The sequence below is a fragment of the Anas platyrhynchos genome, chromosome 1 (genome assembly GCF_047663525.1).
Source record: "Anas platyrhynchos isolate ZD024472 breed Pekin duck chromosome 1, IASCAAS_PekinDuck_T2T, whole genome shotgun sequence".
NCBI lineage: Eukaryota > Metazoa > Chordata > Aves > Anseriformes > Anatidae > Anas > Anas platyrhynchos.
The window spans coordinates 15,537,039-15,554,715 of NC_092587.1; the positions used below are offsets into that span (position 1 = coordinate 15,537,039).

Genomic DNA, 17,677 nt, shown 5'->3' on the forward strand with positions numbered 1-17,677 from the left:
AGCTTTCCTAATCACCTCCCCCCATCTCCTGAAACCAGCTGCTCTCTGTTTCAGGCTCAGAGATGAGATATTTATTTTCTGCTGAACTGAGTTTTTAGTTTGGATGTTTTGAACCTGTAGGTTTTGGGAAACCCAGCAGAGGCAGTAAGGTCAGAGAACAAGGCAAGGCAGCAACGGTGTGAAGGGTGTCAAGGGGAGAAAGCTGATGTGGAAGCTGCTGAATCACAGAATCGTGTTGGTTGGAGATCATACACCCACAAAGATGGTTAAAGAGTAATAAAGCATAGGCTCATAGGATGGTTTGGGTTGGAACGGACCTTTAAAGCCCTCCTAGTTACAACCCGCTGCCATGGGCAGGGACACCTTGCCCTAGATGAGCAAAGACCTGGGCCGGCTGCACCAGATGATCTCCAAAATTTCCTGTCAACCTGAACAATTCTATGTGATTCTGAGATACTACTCTTAACTCCATAGGTCTTCCTAAGAAATCACATGCTGTTCATTGCAGGTTTGAAAAGAAATCCTTACAACTGTTGTATTAATGCCAGCTGCATACCTGCAGTCCCTGGGTGGCTTGTGACTGGCCTGCTGCGTGTGTGCGGGCTCCCCTCTTCCCTGCTAAGTCCTGTAGCCATTAACTTTCTGGCAAGATAACAGCAGAAACAGTGAACCTGCTGCTCTCAGCTCTTGTTCAAGACACTTCACAAAGGAGTTTTAAACTTCGCACGACCCTTATGTTACAGCAACAGGCTTTAGGTTTTCAGTAAATGCTGAGTGTTACCCACAGCTATCAGTGGTTCCAGCAGTGCTCCGGGGCTGACGGTGTGCTCCAGCTCTGGCCCTAGCTGTTGGTGCTCTGTTCAGTGGCATGGCTCTGCTTTTGGGATGCCTCAGAAGCAGATTTGGCTGGCGTAATTTGAACAAGATTTCTCTGCGTAAAATCAACCATCAGAAAGTACCTAATGGACTAAAATGCCCCTCAAGTATGAGTGTGTAAAAGGTAGCTTTTTTACAGGTCATCTATTGTTGGTTGTACGTGTCCTTCTAGCTACTTTCCAGTAAAATCCACGTACAGACCTTGCCATTGTTACCTCTTGAAGTAGCTTCACTGGAGGGTTATTTCAAAAGTAGCCTTCTTGGGAATACATGTTACTTTTCTAAAGCTTTTAATGATACCCGTATTTGCAAGCCATGGGGAGGGTGAATACTCAGGACTGACTTCCAGTAGCTTCCAAGAGAAAGATGTAAGGCCGGTTTTCTTCTTGTCCCTTGAAAGAGGGAAGCAGAACAATATTTCTCTCCCCAGTCCATATTGCAAGACCAAATCCTGTTTCTGTACCTGCAGGCTCCTTCTTGGCAGAACTTGGTCTCCCACATCATTCCTGCTGCTCTGAATTCAATCACCTTTCATTTCCGTGTCACTCTCGTAGTCAGTGGGGAAGGTGGTTATGGCCCATCTGATTAAATAGCCACTGGCAGGCAAAGTGTTTTCTTTCCAGCTTTGAGGCATTGTGGCTTTTCAGTGAGGATTGCTCTGAGTAGAGTAGTAGAGAGAAAAATATAAATGGACTCAAAAAAAAAAAATATATCCAACCAAACAACCAAAAAACTGAAACCCTCCAGAGATATCAGACATCTCTAGTCCATGAATTGTCAAACCTGGTGATTACTGGAAACCCATTTAGCGTGCTGCTTGGTGCTTCTTCTACTGCCGAGCCTTTCCTAGGTCTCTGTGGCTGGTCCTTGGTTGATGGTTTTTGTTTTGAGAAAGCAGATGTACTCCTACGCTTTCCTGTAAAGGCCTTTCCATTATATGTGTGCTATCTCCATCGCTTCAATTAGTGAAAACACTGATGTGAAAGATGCAAGAGAAATATCCCTAATGGTGAGGCATGTTTGAAAATTTGCTTCTATATCACAGGAGGCCATTTGAATGCTTTTCTCCGTGATGCCTTCTGGTTCACTTTGAAAAAAGGTTGAATAAATTTTTAATGTTTTTTTTTTTTCCTTTTTTTTTTTCTTTCTTTTTTTTTTTTTTTTCTGACACTTTTATGTGTTTTTTGTTGTTGTATGTGGGTTGCTGAGTCAATAGCAGCAGGAGGCACCGGTGTGTCCCAGGAGCTCTGCCAGGAAGTGAGCTATCGCACGGAGTGGCTGCTGCAAGCATCTCCCTATCAGAACAAAAAATCTTCTGATGCTGTTTTATTATTAAACAATTTGTATTCCTCACTCGAGCTCTGGGAGGCTCCAGCAGCTCTGTCAGGCTAACCTTGTTGCTGCAGGGGGTTTTGTGCTCTTAGTCTGCTGAGCCAGCTGGGCAGTGGGTGCCTGCTTGACCCTCCGCCAAGTATTCACACCACGAGGCTTTGCTGCCACCGTGTGTGGTGGAAACCATCCCCGTGCTTCAGGAACCTGTGCACCCAGTGAGGCAACCCCAGCTTGTGGAGTTGCGTTGGCCTGTGCTGGTGGAGGCGGTGGGGCTGCCTCGGGGAGGATGAGCGAGGGGAAGTGGCGTCCCCACTGCTGGTCAGGTTGCATTCACTCTACTGAGGTGGTATCTCAAGTGGCTTCAGGAGAAATGGGCTTCTGAGTGCGTGCCGCCAACCTATTTCCATTTTTTACCAAAAAAATGTTATATATATCTAGTTGGATGTCGCTCTTGGTTCTTCTAATGAAAAAGGAATACAAACTTCCTGTAAATGAGCATGAATTTGTTGGTGGATATGGCACCCATTGTGTGCTGTGCTCAGCTCTGCTCTTTATACGTCACCGGACATCTGTTCTTACGGCTCGCGTATGCATGCGTGTGTTTGTCTTCCATGTGGGCATTTCTGTCTTTGGCACAAGTGGCTCATTTAGAGCCAGCCCTACATTCACAAGAAATATTGCCAATATCAAGACAGAAGAAAAGGCATCCGTGCTTTAGCTTCAGTCCTTGCTTCCTTATGGTGGTAGAACTTTTAGTATGGTGTTTGGGGTAGTTTTAAACTCCAGAAAAGGCCAGAAATAATCGATTCTGTGTAGCAATAACAGAGCTGAGAACTCTGTGCGTCTTTTGATGTAAAACCTTTATCTAGCCACTTTCTGTTAAATATGCTTACTGGGATCATAGCTTCTCTTTATCTCAAAATTGTAAATATATTTATGTATTTTATTTAACTTCAGTGTACACACAGTGTGAATTAGTGACTTATTCCTTACATTGTTGCGTCAATCCTTGAACTTGGGATGCAGTCACTAGCAGCCAGTGTGTGTGCCCATTTGCTCTGGATTTTCTTCTGGAGTTCATTCGGTGTATTTTCTTCCTTGTCATCTTCTGGAACCTGGACAATCCCAATCTTAGTATTTCACGACAAAAAAGGATGTAATATCTCTTTCAGTTTCATAAATGCAATTTGCTTTATTCTTGTAGGTGTAGCATCTATGACAGTGCCCGTGTACATCGCAGAAGTTGCTCCACCACACTTGAGAGGCAGATTAGTCACCATTAACACTCTGTTCATCACCGGAGGGCAGTTTTTCGCAAGTGTCGTGGACGGACTCTTCAGCTACCTCGCGAAGGACGGATGGAGGTTTGTGAGTCTTCACTGCTAAAAGGAAAACTGGCGTAGTTATGATTTGGGCAAGGCTAGGTAAATAATTGAAGGAACGTTTAGTGGTTGACAGCTATCGTAATTTGTGTTAGTTAAATAGAGTTCACATAAAAACTGGTAAAACTGCATACTGAAGTGATACTTTAATAATTAACTTTTGCTAAATGATGTACAATGGTAAACTTTCACTTAAGCTTAATATTCACAGTATGTTTAGGTTTTCTGACTTAACTAAACTCTAAAATGGATGAGCAATAAATATGCATCAACAAGCTTGTAAGATTGTCATGACGTGTATAAAAGTAGCTCGCCTTTTGCATTTAGAATAATTACATCCTGATTTTTCAAAAGGCAAATTTCCAGTGATTGTGGTGCTGCGTGCACAAAATAGAGGTGTAGACTGAATATTCTTAACTTGAGCAGTAGCAATCTAATGAGAAATGGAGTGACAGATACTGTAGTAGACCTTTATCGTTAAAAGTTTGGGTTATATAGAATAATATGAATCTCTTTCACTCTACTTTCTGGATGTGTTCTTTGTATAGACATTGCTCAGTGATTCTGGACTGCACCTACCTTCTTTATGCTGGTGTGTCATTTGAGTGATTAGACATTTCTGTGGCTCAGTATTTTACTTGCAGTGCTGATGTGAAAAAATCATTAAGAGAACTGTGTGGGAGGAATAACTTATACTACACATTCCAGCTTCTGGAAACTTGTGCTTAATTATGTGTGCTGTTCTCTTGAAAGTCTCTTGGGAAAGAGGTGCATGTTGCTGTAAGGTCTTTTCTGTTTGCTACAGCCTGGAATTGTTTTGCTATTTGAAAATCGTAATTTGAATGATCCTCCAACCTTCAAAAAGCTTGCAAATTAAAGATTATTATTTTCACTGGCTTCTGATGGAGTTGAGTAAGGAGAAATCCTTAGGTGGACTGATGTTTGTAGTTGAAGTTATGAACAATTCATCAGGGATTTGGTATTCAGAAGTGCTTAGAAGCTGATCTTTCTTTAGTATGTAAAGAAATATGCATTAAAACAAAAGTCATGTTTTCATGATGAATCTACAGGTTAGTCTGTGTATGTCTGAAGATTAAAGAAGTTTGAGGAGTTTGCTTTTTGTCCATACAATTGCTTCCTTTGCCTCTTATGTAAAAAGATGCCATATTTTGACTTGAAGAAAAAAAAAAAGTCACTTCATGCTGATTTTATTTAATATAGACAATTCTAGTTCTGCTTTTTGCTTTCTGAAAATGCATTGTATACTCTAGCTGAAATGGAAATAGCATTTCACATTTTCACTTGACGCTTCTGATGACCTTTTTATTGCAATGCATCTGCATGCTTCTACAGACCACGTGTCTGGTTATGGAGGATTGAGAAACAGACTTCACTGAAAGAAAAGTTTTATAGGATTGTTAATAGTTGTCCTAGTTTTATAGGATGGTTAATCCCTTTCTGCAATTAATGAAATACTGTCAGTTTTTAGAAAGGGTAATCATGATATGCACTAATGCATGTCTAGGTAAAATAAACTGATTTGACCCCCAATGCCAATTGTCCCAGTTGTTGTGTTGTTATTTTAAATTCACTTTTAGCTTAACTAATTTGCTAACATAACAGGTCCCTGTGCATGGAGCTGGGTGTTGATGAATGGACAGGAAAGATAATTACTTAGAAGTGGAGCTCTTGGTCACTGTTACTGTTACAAGTGTCTGTGTGCTTTCTCTTTGGGCAGATTTTTTGGGGGTTTTGTTTACCTTACGGGTTAGGGATTCAGCAGGGGAAAGCTTTTGTGGACGTACCTGTTTTTTTCCCCTCAGTAGGCTGATGCATATGAGATAGGGACGTGTCTGAAATCCGTATGTTTCAGTAAATGCCACCATATTGGAAGAAAAATCCACGTAAACACAGTATCCAACAAGTATTGATCTTATTGGAGCTGTTCAGATAAATTAAAATCTGCTAGCCTGAATTTTTCATCAAGAAAAGAGGGAGTTGTGTGCAAGGCCAGTGGTGAAGGGGAAGGAAATGTTACAGCTTTCAAGGTAGTAGAAATAAATTGTGGAAAGCTAAGAATGGATCTACTGTGCATTCTGAACCATAGAAAAAAATGCGTTGGAAGGTACTCCAGGGTCTCAAGGCTAATTTACAGCTCTTCAAGCAGGGTTAGCATCAAAGTTAAATCAGGTTGGATTAATTTACTCAGGTCTTTGTCCAGCTGATTTTTGAAAATCTCCACGGGTAGCCATTTCTACTTCTCAGGACAACTCGCTGATGTTCGATCACTCTTACTGTGAAGAATTGCTTTCCCTCAGCTTTGATCTGAATTTTTCTTGTTGCAATGTGTGATTATTGGCTCTTGGCCTTCCACTGTACATCTGAGAAGCGTCTGTCTCCATCTCCTCCATGAGCTCCTTTTCACGTGTGAAAGATGCAATTACATCCCCCCTCAATTTTCTCTTCTCTGAGCAGCACAGCCTAGGTTTCCTCAGCCTCTTTTCTCATGTGTTCCTGTTGCTTTTCCGTCTTAGTGATCCTTTGCTGGTTTGTAGCTTGCTCTCATCTTGGTGGTCCCAGACTTCCGCATGTGGCGTGGAGTTTTGAGTAATGAGGAGTAATTGTTCTTGCAGCCTGCTGGCTCACACTGGATGTCTTTTGCTAATGCAATAACGCTGTGTTTTATGTACATGCCAAGCACTGTTCTGCAGGACTGAGCCGAGCTAAATGAGGTGAAACTGTTGAAGATGCTTTGGGCAGAAGCTGAGGCCGGGCTCATGGTGAGGTATGCAGGGATGCTCAGCTGCAGTGCTGGAGCTGATGTTTGGGGATTGCTTACTCTTCTGTCCTCAGCTAGTTTACTGCAACCTGAGGCTGAGCAGAGAAGTGCACAGATGGTCTGTCACCTGGAAAGAGTGGCCAACGTGCACATGGCGAGACATCCCAGATGTTCACTCCTGAGTCATCCCATAGAAGAAGGAAAATTACAGCAATTATCGTAGCTGTTAGTGACTGAATGGCTGTGCATTGGAGTGCAACAAAAACCAAGAAGGAACTTTACTTCTGGTTGTTCTTGGAAATGCTGGATATTAAATTAAAAACAAACAAAAGAAAACAAATATTTAACCTGACTCTTATGTCAGGTTAGCTTTATAAACCTTGGTAATGCCATCTTAATAGTATTGCAGCAGTATGTCTCGGAAGGAGAAATGTTACAGCAGCCTTATTAAATTTCATGCTGGATTTTTTCAGGTCTGCTAGACATCTGGCTTCGAATGCAAAGTCTTGTACTCTGTATAGAAAAGAACTATATTAGATTTCTGAAAGCTGGCTCACTGCATGTAATGTCCAAAATTACCTGCTTTTACTCTAAATTGGTTATATCAAAGTTGCTTGATCTGAAAATTGCAATGACTCGTGAACTTGCACTTGATGTATGCTCTTAACTGAACATTTTCCTCCTGCCCTGCTCCTTGTACTCCACTTTGACCAGAAACATGTCAATTGGAAACTGACTGTAGTGACAGAGCTCTTTGCTCATCTTTTCTATCTTGTTTGTGATAAACAATCCAATAGAGTCCAACTGGTAGTTTTAACAGGCTAGATCTAGCTTTCAGGAGCCTCCATTGAACTTCTTTTTTTTTCCTTCCTAAGATGATTGCAGGTACCCAACTGCTTAATTCTGGAGGTTCTGCTGCACTTAAGGGAGTGAAGGGCTTTGAAGGAACAGAAATGGGGTAATTTGAGTGTAAAGGACCATATCTCTTTACTTAGATGTACCAAGAGATCTTGCTTGCAGTTTGGCAGAATACAGCAATTGTGCTTTTAATTTCTATGGTTTTGGTCTCCCTGTCATTTGAAACAGAAGAGGCTTTCTAAATGGCACACTAATACGGATATTGAATATACTGTTTGTTGAGTTCCAGCGGTGTATATATTAAAGGGATTCTGTATACAGCTTCCAAAAAACTGTTTGTGGAGAGGGAGGAGCATAGGAAGAAATGAGGACATTGATGAATGAGAACATTAGTGAATGAGGGATGAGAACATTAGTGACACTTGTTAGATATGGTGGCTGACAACTGCTTAACTAATAGTCCTTCCACAAGCTTTGCATTTTGAATTTATTTTCTTTTTCCTGCTTTCGTTAAAAAAAAACAACTAACAATGAACTGTATCATTTTTAAAATGCTAGAAAATGAATGACTTGTTTACAGTTTTATTTCCAGACCAAGATGTACTGGTATGACCTTTGGAAATTTTTGCCCAGTTTAGGACAAACTTGAGGGCTTGGCTTGGGGATGGGAAGGCTGGCCTTACATGCACGTTATCCAGGGATGGCCATACTTTTTACATTGCATTTTGTGTGTTTGTCTGTTTTTTTTTCTTTTTTTTTTTTTTTCCCCATTCTCCATTTTTTCTGCGCTGTTATATTACTCATGGTTTTCTTTGTTAGATCTGCAAATGTTATTCTAAGAAAGTCTTTTTCCATTTTCACCCAAAATGCATTTGGACTTGTTAAATATGGCTCATGTGGCTCATTGTCCCGAAACAAGGTTTTTGTTAATGGTTGTGTTCTCTCTCCTACTCTGTTGACAATCTCACTGCATAGCAAGCTTATGAAGACATCCATGGGAGAGAATTCAGAACCATTGGTGTGAAAACGTGTACTGAGGATAAAAGAGGAGCTAGAGGAGAGCTTTGCTAATCCCCCTCATTTCCTGATTGATCTCAAGGTGTGAACTTATTTATGAGTACAAGCTGCCCCAATATTCAGTCTGAGGGCTGGTTTCTGGAGGTGCTGTAATGGTTGGAACAACTGATGTGAAACCTGTGTTGTTTGCCATAATGCACAGGTGACACCAGCTCCATTTAAGAACTTTAATGGAAGCCAAAATAATGTGTCTAGCACAAATGGTTTATCAGATGTAGGGAAAAAGATTTAAAAAGTGGAACAAAATTACATGGTATTCCGTAATTCTTGTTATTGAAGGAATACAAAAATGTGAAGTGGGTGGATCAGAACCACCCATGAAAGATGGGGGTACGCTCATCTTCCACAACCTTTCGCCCTGCTTTAGTCGGAGCAAACCGTGGTGTCTCTGGGTGTTGTCACAGGTGTCAGTGCTGGCTCCTGGAAGCGCAGCTCTCCTGCCAGAGGTAATTCTCTGCTGAACAGAGAACTGGCATTAATGCTGTCTGTAGTAAAATCCCTCTGGGCACCTAAAATGCTGTTTTGATTTAAAACAACAGTGCAGCTGCCTGAAGATTTAGGAGAGAGATCTGAAATATCTAGTGTAAATGGATGCAGCGCTCGTTAAATGAACTTTTTTCAGTGTTTCTGTCTCCAGTCAGAAACAGGCATCTCCTTACACAAGAGGCTTATTCCCTGGCAATGCGTATCTGTATACACGTACTTACTGATCAAATTAAGCATTTAGGGCTGGCTGGTTTGGAGTTTATCATTTTTTATACGTCTATAAAACAATTAGCAGGATTTCAGTCTCATTTTTGTCATCAGCAGCACCCAGCTGTTCTCTCTGTCTTTGCTTTGTTATTCTGTTATTCTTTTCTTATATTTTCATAAAAGGGTTTATCAGTTTTGAAACCACTGGAATGTTTGAGTTTTTATTTAGCCTGATTGAATGTCCTCTGAAACAGTGGCTGTTGGGTCAGAGACAGCAGAACATTCAGCCCGGCCTGAGACAGACTGGAACTGAAAGCGAAGGTCTTGTTTTCTACAGTACTGGAAGAATAGGATTCATGCCTGCTTAATTTCTGGCAATAAAGAATATGAAGGGAGGAGGTTTGGTCTTGAGCTCGTCTATGCAAATCTTCTCGTAGCATGCTTCTATAGCCAAATATGAGAAATTTGTTTATTTGTTTATTTATTTCCAGGTACATGCTGGGGCTTTCAGCCGTGCCGGCAGTTATACAGTTTTTTGGTTTCCTGTTTCTTCCTGAAAGTCCCCGATGGTTGATACAGAAAGGCCAGACTCAGAGAGCACGGAGGATTCTGTCTCAGATGCGTGGCAACCAGGCAATCGATGAGGAGTATGACAGCATCAAAAACAACATTGAAGAAGAAGAAAAAGAAGTTGGAGCAGGTATGCTGAATGCTTGTTCGCATCTCTGTGTATCAGTGAGGAGCTAAAAATCAGACAAAATGGTCAAGCTGTAGACTGTGAGAGCTGGATTGTTTGCTTTTCTTGACAATAATGCTTTTATTTGAAATATTTCATATACTGGTAATTTCTGAGGTGAGCAGATGTTTTTATAGTCCTACAGTTTTAAATTTAGTTCTGATTTTTTTAAACGAGGAAGAAGTAAAGTTGTGTAGGATTCTAAGTTTATACTAGCTACAGCTATGTGAGAATTGCATTCAGAAAATTACTCAGTTTAAGAGTGCACATCTTGAAGAGTGGAAATAAAACGAAGTTTGGTTTCTTTCCTCAGTGGAAAAGATCAAACAGCCATTAGGGAGATCAGAAGGCATTTTACATTTATTCACATTACACATTTATCCAGAGTTTATATTCTGGCTGATGATAATTCCAGGTAAGCAGGCTTTGGAAAGATTTACAAACCTAGGCATGTAATACAGAAATCATTTTTCAGTGAAGGCAACTTCTGAAGTCTTTTAGGTCTGCACAAGAGAATGAAGCATCTAAATCAAATACTTTTGCACTGTTTTTGTATTCTTATGCCATAATTGCTCAGAACTTTCTGTGTACTTCGGTATGTATTTGTGAAGCAAGACTACCATTCCATTGACTATTTTTTTTTTGTGTACTAAATATTTTTTCTTTGCTATGTTCTGGAACTGTTAGGGTAGGAATCTTAAGTCTGTGAAGTAAGACTTACCTTAGTTCTTGCTTCCTTAAACGTTGATAGCATGGTTCTGTAACTTCTCAGAGATAGCAGAAAGAAAAATGCAAGTTATTTTACAGCTGTAGGAATTGAGATTTGACATCTGATAGTACCTAATGTCATTGCCTCATTGTAAGCTCTAAGGCCAAACTCAGTAAATGAATACTTACTTATCTGGAAAAAGTTATTTGGTGCATTCTAGTGACAAGATTTCTAAAGTATTCATCACTGATCTGAAGTAAAGCTGGATTTTCCTCCCATTATGTTTTTGAAGCTTTTGGATTCTTTTTTTTTAAATTATTATTATTTTATTATTTTATTTTTATTTTTTAATCTTCATCAGGGGAAAAAAATAAGTTTCTTGAATTCAATTTGATAAAGAGCTTTAGTGGATTTTCATAGAACAGGTTGGGTCCTGTTCCAAGGTTCTTGGTCATAGTAGTCATTGGGCTGTTTGATTCCAGGGAGAGCCATTTAATGTCTGGTATTAAAGTTTTTTCTGCTTTGTAGAAATAAAAGGAGCAGGTGTTTGACCCATTCTGTTCTGTATTTGTAGTCCTTGGGCTACACATTGTGGCATTCATATTCTCTCTCTCTCCTCATTCTGCTGTTTCACTATTTGCAAATTAAATATATTTTTGTTATAAGACTGCAGTAGGACTGACTCCAGCTCAGTTATTAAATCAGTCCTCAGTACAGCCATAACTTGGACTGGCACACTAGATATGAGGCTTTCTGGTCTCTTGATTCTTTTCCAAAACACATTGTCTTGCTGGAGTTTAGATAAGTCAAGCACATTCCCATGGAAAAGCTTGATTAGAGAGAAATCAGCATTTTCATCGTAGGCAATCCACAGCTTCATCATCAAATGGCATTAAAAAATGAGGGTAGTTATGAGTATGTGCTGTCCCACTTGTTATAAATGCTTAGGAAATAGGCATATTAGATAGTTAAGGTCACTCTTGATTTTGCTAATAACTTGATTGTAATTGCACTTCATCCCATTTCACCCATAGTCTTCATTGTTGTCAAAAGATATGTTGTATGTCAGCATCAAGACATAGGTTGCTTTTGTTACCTGTCTGTGACTTCCAGGTTGTATTTACAAGCAGTGTTGAATTGTAATTAATTTAATTTCTTGAGGCATTATCTGGTTAGTCAGTATTGAATTTGGTATGTGTGGTACAGGAGTACCACAATGTGTGGTACACATTGCTGTTCAACGTGGAATATGTGCAATTCAACAAAATACAACTTTGTAGATCAAAAATCATCCTGCTTACTTTTAGGTAATAGAGTCTGTTCCTTTCTGTCACTTCCTCTCTTGAAAAAGAACAGATTTTCATTAACTGATACATAAACATCTTTGCCAGTTCGTCAGGGCATCTTTTTCTAATTGCAAACAAGCCTGTGTTTGACTCCTTCTCTACAAGGGAGTAACAGAATGCAACCAAAACATATTGTCCAGTCCCACACTAAAAACTGTAAAGCCTTTTATAACTGTTTCATCAACTATTCTTGTCACTGAAATAATGAATCACAGGGGAGCCTCGTCTGTGTTGCTTAAGCTACTTCTCAAAAGGTTTAGTTTTAATGTCTGTCATAATACCAGAGTTTTTCATTGCAGTTTCCATATGGTCATCAAGCAGCTTCTGTAAAAAGTAAAAATGTCTTGAGCAACAACTTTGGTTTCAGAAGTCTTTGGTGACGATACTGCTTAGCAGTTTATATTTTAGCATTTCAGGTTGGTATCAGGAAGAGAATGCATCTTTGTGACACTTTGCCTGTGAGTGGTTATGCAAAGGCATTGCATTTGCACAAGATAAGTTGAACCTTGTTCAAGTCCAATTGATCAGCACATTTAAACACCTTCTCAGATGTCAGGACTATAGTGCAAGAGAGGGCTCAGGCGTGATTCTTCCCTCCTAATCCTAGATGTTTAACAGATGTCCAACATTCAAAGAAAATCATGGAAAAGTATCAATTTGTATTACCTTTTTTTGGGTGAAAGCACCTGTAAGTTGCTTGTTTTTTCCATGTGCCCCACTTGTGCCAGTCTTGACCTGTGATGTGCCAGGATGCCTGGTATTTCACACAAAATCAGTAGTGATGAGTATAGTACTAACTTAACATCCTGACAAAATAAATATCATTTGCATTAAGACTAGACTTTTATTTCTGTGTAGATAAAGTGTGTGTAGCCACGGATCATAATTACCCTAGGAGAGCAGTGTGACCTCCCCCAGCCCTATTTAGTCCACATTTCTCAAATTACGGTTGAGACTCTTGACCTTCTCCGCTCAGGTGGACCTTTCCGTTTTATAGTCTGTTTTTAAGCATATAAGAAAGTCAACTTCTGATCGTGAAGATGTTTTTGCATGTTGTGCTTTGTAATTCTCTCCATGTAAAAGTTGTGCTGGGCTTAGTGGTGTGTGGAACAGCGCTGCTTCCATTGAAGTCTACTGAGTGATTTAGAAAATTCATCATTGCACTGTGGTATTGTTTAACCTGCCATTCTGTGTCCATACCAGAATGTTCTGTAATTCTGTATTATTTTTTTTTGAGACCAAGAACAATGTATTCATACCACTCTTACCCTTTTACTCCTGCAGTTTTCACTTGCTTTACTTCTTTACTGAATTTGCCATCGGATCAGTGAGTCAGTCTCCTTTTTTAGGTTTTGTATTTCCCTGCAGGAGATAAATGTGTTGTCATATAAAGGAAAAATCACCTCATTACCATTAGTTTTCAGCTCATACCTTTATCCAGTTAACTGTCAGTTAAAATAGGATGTTATCAGGGAAGAGAGCTGTCCCCTCAGTTCTTCCTGGCTACAGTATATTTATATTTCTTTCAACTTTCCTTCGTAAATAATATTTTAACTTGTCAGTATTTCTGCCTATGGCTTTGGCTGCAACCATTTGACACTTGTCTCTCTAGGGAGATACTGGAAGCTTTCATTATTTTCAGTCTTAATCGTAATATTCTCCTTGCTTCTGGGAGTCCTTTTTATCCTACGCAATTGTCTGACATGCCTGGAATTCAAAAGGATATAGACATGCTTATTGTTATTGGATGTCAGCTAGAATCCATTTAATGAAAGTTGGTAATGCTGTGATGCTCTAGTAGGGTTCTGCAGAGCTCTGAACCATTCCAGCTCTAGGGACTCCAATCCTTATTTAAAATGAATCCCTCGTTCATGGGAACGAGTGGCTGCTGTTACCTGTAACCAAGAAATTAGGTGGAAGTCTTTCAGGCGAAAGGAATAAAAGAGTTGGGCCAAGGACGTGTCCAAGAAAACCCCAAATCCCATATGGTTGATCGTCATACCAGCCAGAAATTCTTGCTTGTGACAATGCCAATGCAAGGGTCAGATCTGGGTTGGTTTTGCCTTTAGATTTCGTGGGGAGTATGGCCAGCTCGTGAGGTACTAGAAAGGAATGGCCTCGTTCCATTCTCCTATTTTAACTGGTTGAGCAGCAGAATTATTTCCTTGTCTGTTCTTTTAAGAACAGAAATTCTTCTTGTGTGGGGACACGTCTTCACTGGAATTTGTTTTGTTTTTACTTGAAGCCATAAAAACAATCTCCTGGCTAATTTAAAATTTAGATAATGCAGGCAAGTAAAACATGGAGACATTTGATCTCGTGAAAGTACACTAACTCAATTCAGTGTATGATCAGATAATGAGGAAAAGCCTTCTACAGAAATCACCAAGGAATATTGAAAGTATGAATTACTGTACTAAACAATTGATAAAGACAGATAAAAAGCTTTTCTGGTTCCCCTTTTATCCTTAAAGCCTTTTAAAAGGCTGGCTAATTCTCAGAAGTATGACCTTTGAAAAATCTATAAAGTCTATACGAGTCTATAAAAAAAAAAACAACACTTTTTTTTTTTTCCTGCCATGCCTAGAAATGTAGTACTATAGGTTAAAAATAATAGTTCATTTCTGGTAAGTTAGAGCTCTGTTCATCCCTTCAGGTTGCAGATGTAGCCAAGAGTTTGTGAATTCCTGTGTGCTTTGAGGGACCCCTACAGAGTTTATACCTGGCAGGACATTTGGAGTTGACCTTGCTTGAGTGGCTCGTGGCCAAAACCAATCCCTTCGTCCATCAATGTGCAATGGGTTTTCAATGTGCCTACATAAATTAAACAGTTACCTGGAAATGGGCATTAATTGCCTCTGAAGTTAAGCTATTTTAGGGTAGACTGCTCAGGTGGACATACTGGAACAAATTCTTTACCTGAGGTTCAGGCAGATTTTGTATAGCAGAGTCCTAAAGGGAAGGGAAAAATGGAACTGCATGAAACTGCACAAAAGCTTAGAGAACCATTATAAGGGAAGAGGGTTGTTGTTCTGTTTTTTTTGTTTGTTTGTTTGTTTGTTTGTTTGTTTGTTTGTTTTGTTTTGTTTTGTTTTGTTTTGTTTGTTTGTTTTGTTTTGTTTGTTTGTTTGTTTGTTTGTTTTTTCCCCATTTCAGATTCATTCTGAAGTTTCTGGAAGTAAAATTAACTTTCCATTGGCAGCGTTGTTATCTTTGTATTAGTCCACGGGTTCTGAAGCTTACAGAAAATCAAAGCTGGAAGTCTGAAAAATGAGAAATCTTCCTTTTCATCTCCGTAGTTGAAAAATATATTTGCACCTAATTATTTTGTTTTAGGCCAAATGACATTATTCACAGATTGAAGCTGAATTTGCTGATGTTTGGGTGGTATTAAGTGCTGCTCTTCATCTCAGGTAGCCTGTGGGCCTGGGAGTCTGGAAGCAGATCTGGGTGCTGCTCCAAATCCAAGTGCCTCACTCGACACAGCTGCTCCCTAGGTTTTGCTTAGGAACTGTTTAGGAACAGGTTTAGGATCAGGTATTTTGTTTAGAAACAGGAACAGTTTTTGTTAGGAACTGGGGCTTTGGAAGAAGTAGCGCTTAGCTGTATAATTTGACTGGTTATTAAAAGTCTGCTTTATAATAGAATAAACTTCAAACAACATTTGTGACTGCACGCACAGCAGTTCCTCCCCTGTTGGTGCAGGTGAAACACACAAAAGCAGGGTGGCGCGGGGTAAGTTTTATTTTAATGAAGCTGCACGGAAAGATTCCTGGAGGAAGTGATCTCAGAAGATTTGGGGAGAACATTCTTGGTCAGTAAAAAGAAAAATGGGTGTGCACTGAATGGGTGATAGTAAAGGAACAAAGCAATCAGAAAATACTAGAAATAATAATAATAATAATAAAATAAATAGAGAGATGTGGAGGTGCTGGTTCTTGTACTGCTGGATGGAAAGCCTGTTCATAAGAGTACTAAGGCTGGTTTCTTACCCAGTACAGAAATGTGAGAAAAACTAAATGGTGGCAGACACCTATGAGCTGTCTGTAAGACACAGGTTGGGCTTTTCAGTCTGAGGAAGTGAGGCGGGCCGGAGAAAGAAGCCTGTAGTGGTGAAGGGTGGTGTGGGATGTTAATGATGGGTAGGATGAATGGGTAGCACGCGTGTTTGTAAAGGAAAGTTACAACACTTTGCTCAAGGCTTGAGGCTCCTGGCAATGCACCAGCCGTGCCAGCCATGGCCTCCCGATAACATCACCTTCATCTTTGGCCTGGATGGAAAATAACTGATGGAGGAGTGCTGGAGCTATCAGCTGAGCATGGGGAGCCATCAGGCTGCTGGGCACGCCAGCTTTGCCAGAAACAGGAAGCATCGTGTCAAATTCCCTGGGTATACTTCTATGAGGGATGGACACACACCGTACTAAGAGCAGAATTCAAGAGCTCACTTAATTTAAAAAATAAAATTAAATGTATGTATGTGTTCACCATTTCCCTGCTGGATCCAGCATCTGGTCTGAATCCGCACTTCTGGGCTGGATGCTCCAGCTTGAGCTTTGTGTTTACGTGCGTCGGGGATTTGGACAAAATACACAGAGTTGTGTGAAATTGTTAACGGGCATAGTGGAAAACTTGTTTTTAGGCTGCTAAGGAATAATTATAACACTTCACTAAGCTTAGTAATATGATTAATTATGTAGCTCTTAGAGCAGGGTCTGTAACAGAATTTGGAGACAATCTTGTAGCTTCTCTGCTCCCTGACCTTGTCAAGATGAGTGGAAACTCTAAAATGGATTTAATGGTTTTAATAACAACACAGCCATGTGAATACCACAAACAAGTAGCTGAGCAAAGTTAAACTGTTGATGCCATTTTAGCCTTTTCAGTGTGATCATTACAATCACTAAAAATTATTATTAATATTAGAATTGCTTTTCAGTGTGTTAGGAACCAAGAAGGTGCAGGGCTGACTCTTCCTCCACTGCTGCCACTGAGGTGAAGGGTTTGGTGCAAGGGTGGAATTTGGTACCCCCCATTGAGTGTCAGCAACTCTTCAACAGAAGTAGCTTTTCTTGGGGTCTGTGGACCCTAACATGAACGCAGTGTTTGCACAACCTGTTGAAACCGAAGTCCTTTGTTAATAGGAAGAAGCCATTGGGGAGCAAAAAGGGTTTAAAACTGTTTGACTCCATTCCTTTTATATAACTCCATATCATACTTATCTAATCTTTATTCTCTTTGGACACCTTCACCAAAACATTGTGATTTTGTCCAGTGCTAATCTCTGCCTGGCTTTTTATCACAACAGCATTTTGTTGGGTTGTTTTGTGGGTTATTTTGGGGGATTTTTTAAAAATCTCTTCTGTTTTCAAGATCCTTTATTCTGCTCTTCTTCCTGAGGGGTTTGATTCAAAGTAAGCACCTATCCTTCCACGTCTCCTGATAGTTAGTACAAAATATTCATGCAGTGAGCATTTTGGTAAATCTTGTCAACCAGTTTGAAGTCTATCATGACTGTCATGCTGCAATGTGGTGTGGGTTGTGTTTCCTTTGACTGAAGATGGATTAAAAAAAAAAAAAAAAAAAGAATAGCTTAAAGTAGTTTGCTGTTGTGTTGCTGCTGTGACTCCCAGGCTATGCATTTTGAGTCCTCCCTTAAGTAATTCTGAGCTTTCCCTATGTCCAGAAGGCAAGCTGCTGGAATTTTGTCCTTCTGAAAATGCATGAAAAATGATACAGTGCTTCTATGCTGACTATTTGATCAGAATATAGATTTAGATCCAGTGTTTTTACCCAGTAAATAAAAAGAAGCTTCTCCTTTTATTTTATGAGCCAATTCAGAGCCATCGGTGTGTCAGCCTTGACTCAGAAGCAAGGTGCTGGGAAGGA

The 17,677-nt window shown here is 39.9% G+C and overlaps 1 protein-coding gene across 1 annotated transcript in view; it reads left to right on the forward strand.

Moving 5' to 3' along the window:
* The window catches only part of SLC2A13 (solute carrier family 2 member 13), a 157,033-nt gene that overhangs the window by 26,860 nt on the left and 112,496 nt on the right, over window positions 1–17,677 (forward strand). Inside the window, exons 2-3 of the mRNA XM_027458948.3 lie at window positions 3,413–3,572; window positions 9,489–9,697. Coding sequence (XP_027314749.1) covers window positions 3,413–3,572; window positions 9,489–9,697 — 369 coding nt within the window. The remainder of the gene's footprint in view (window positions 1–3,412; window positions 3,573–9,488; window positions 9,698–17,677) is intronic.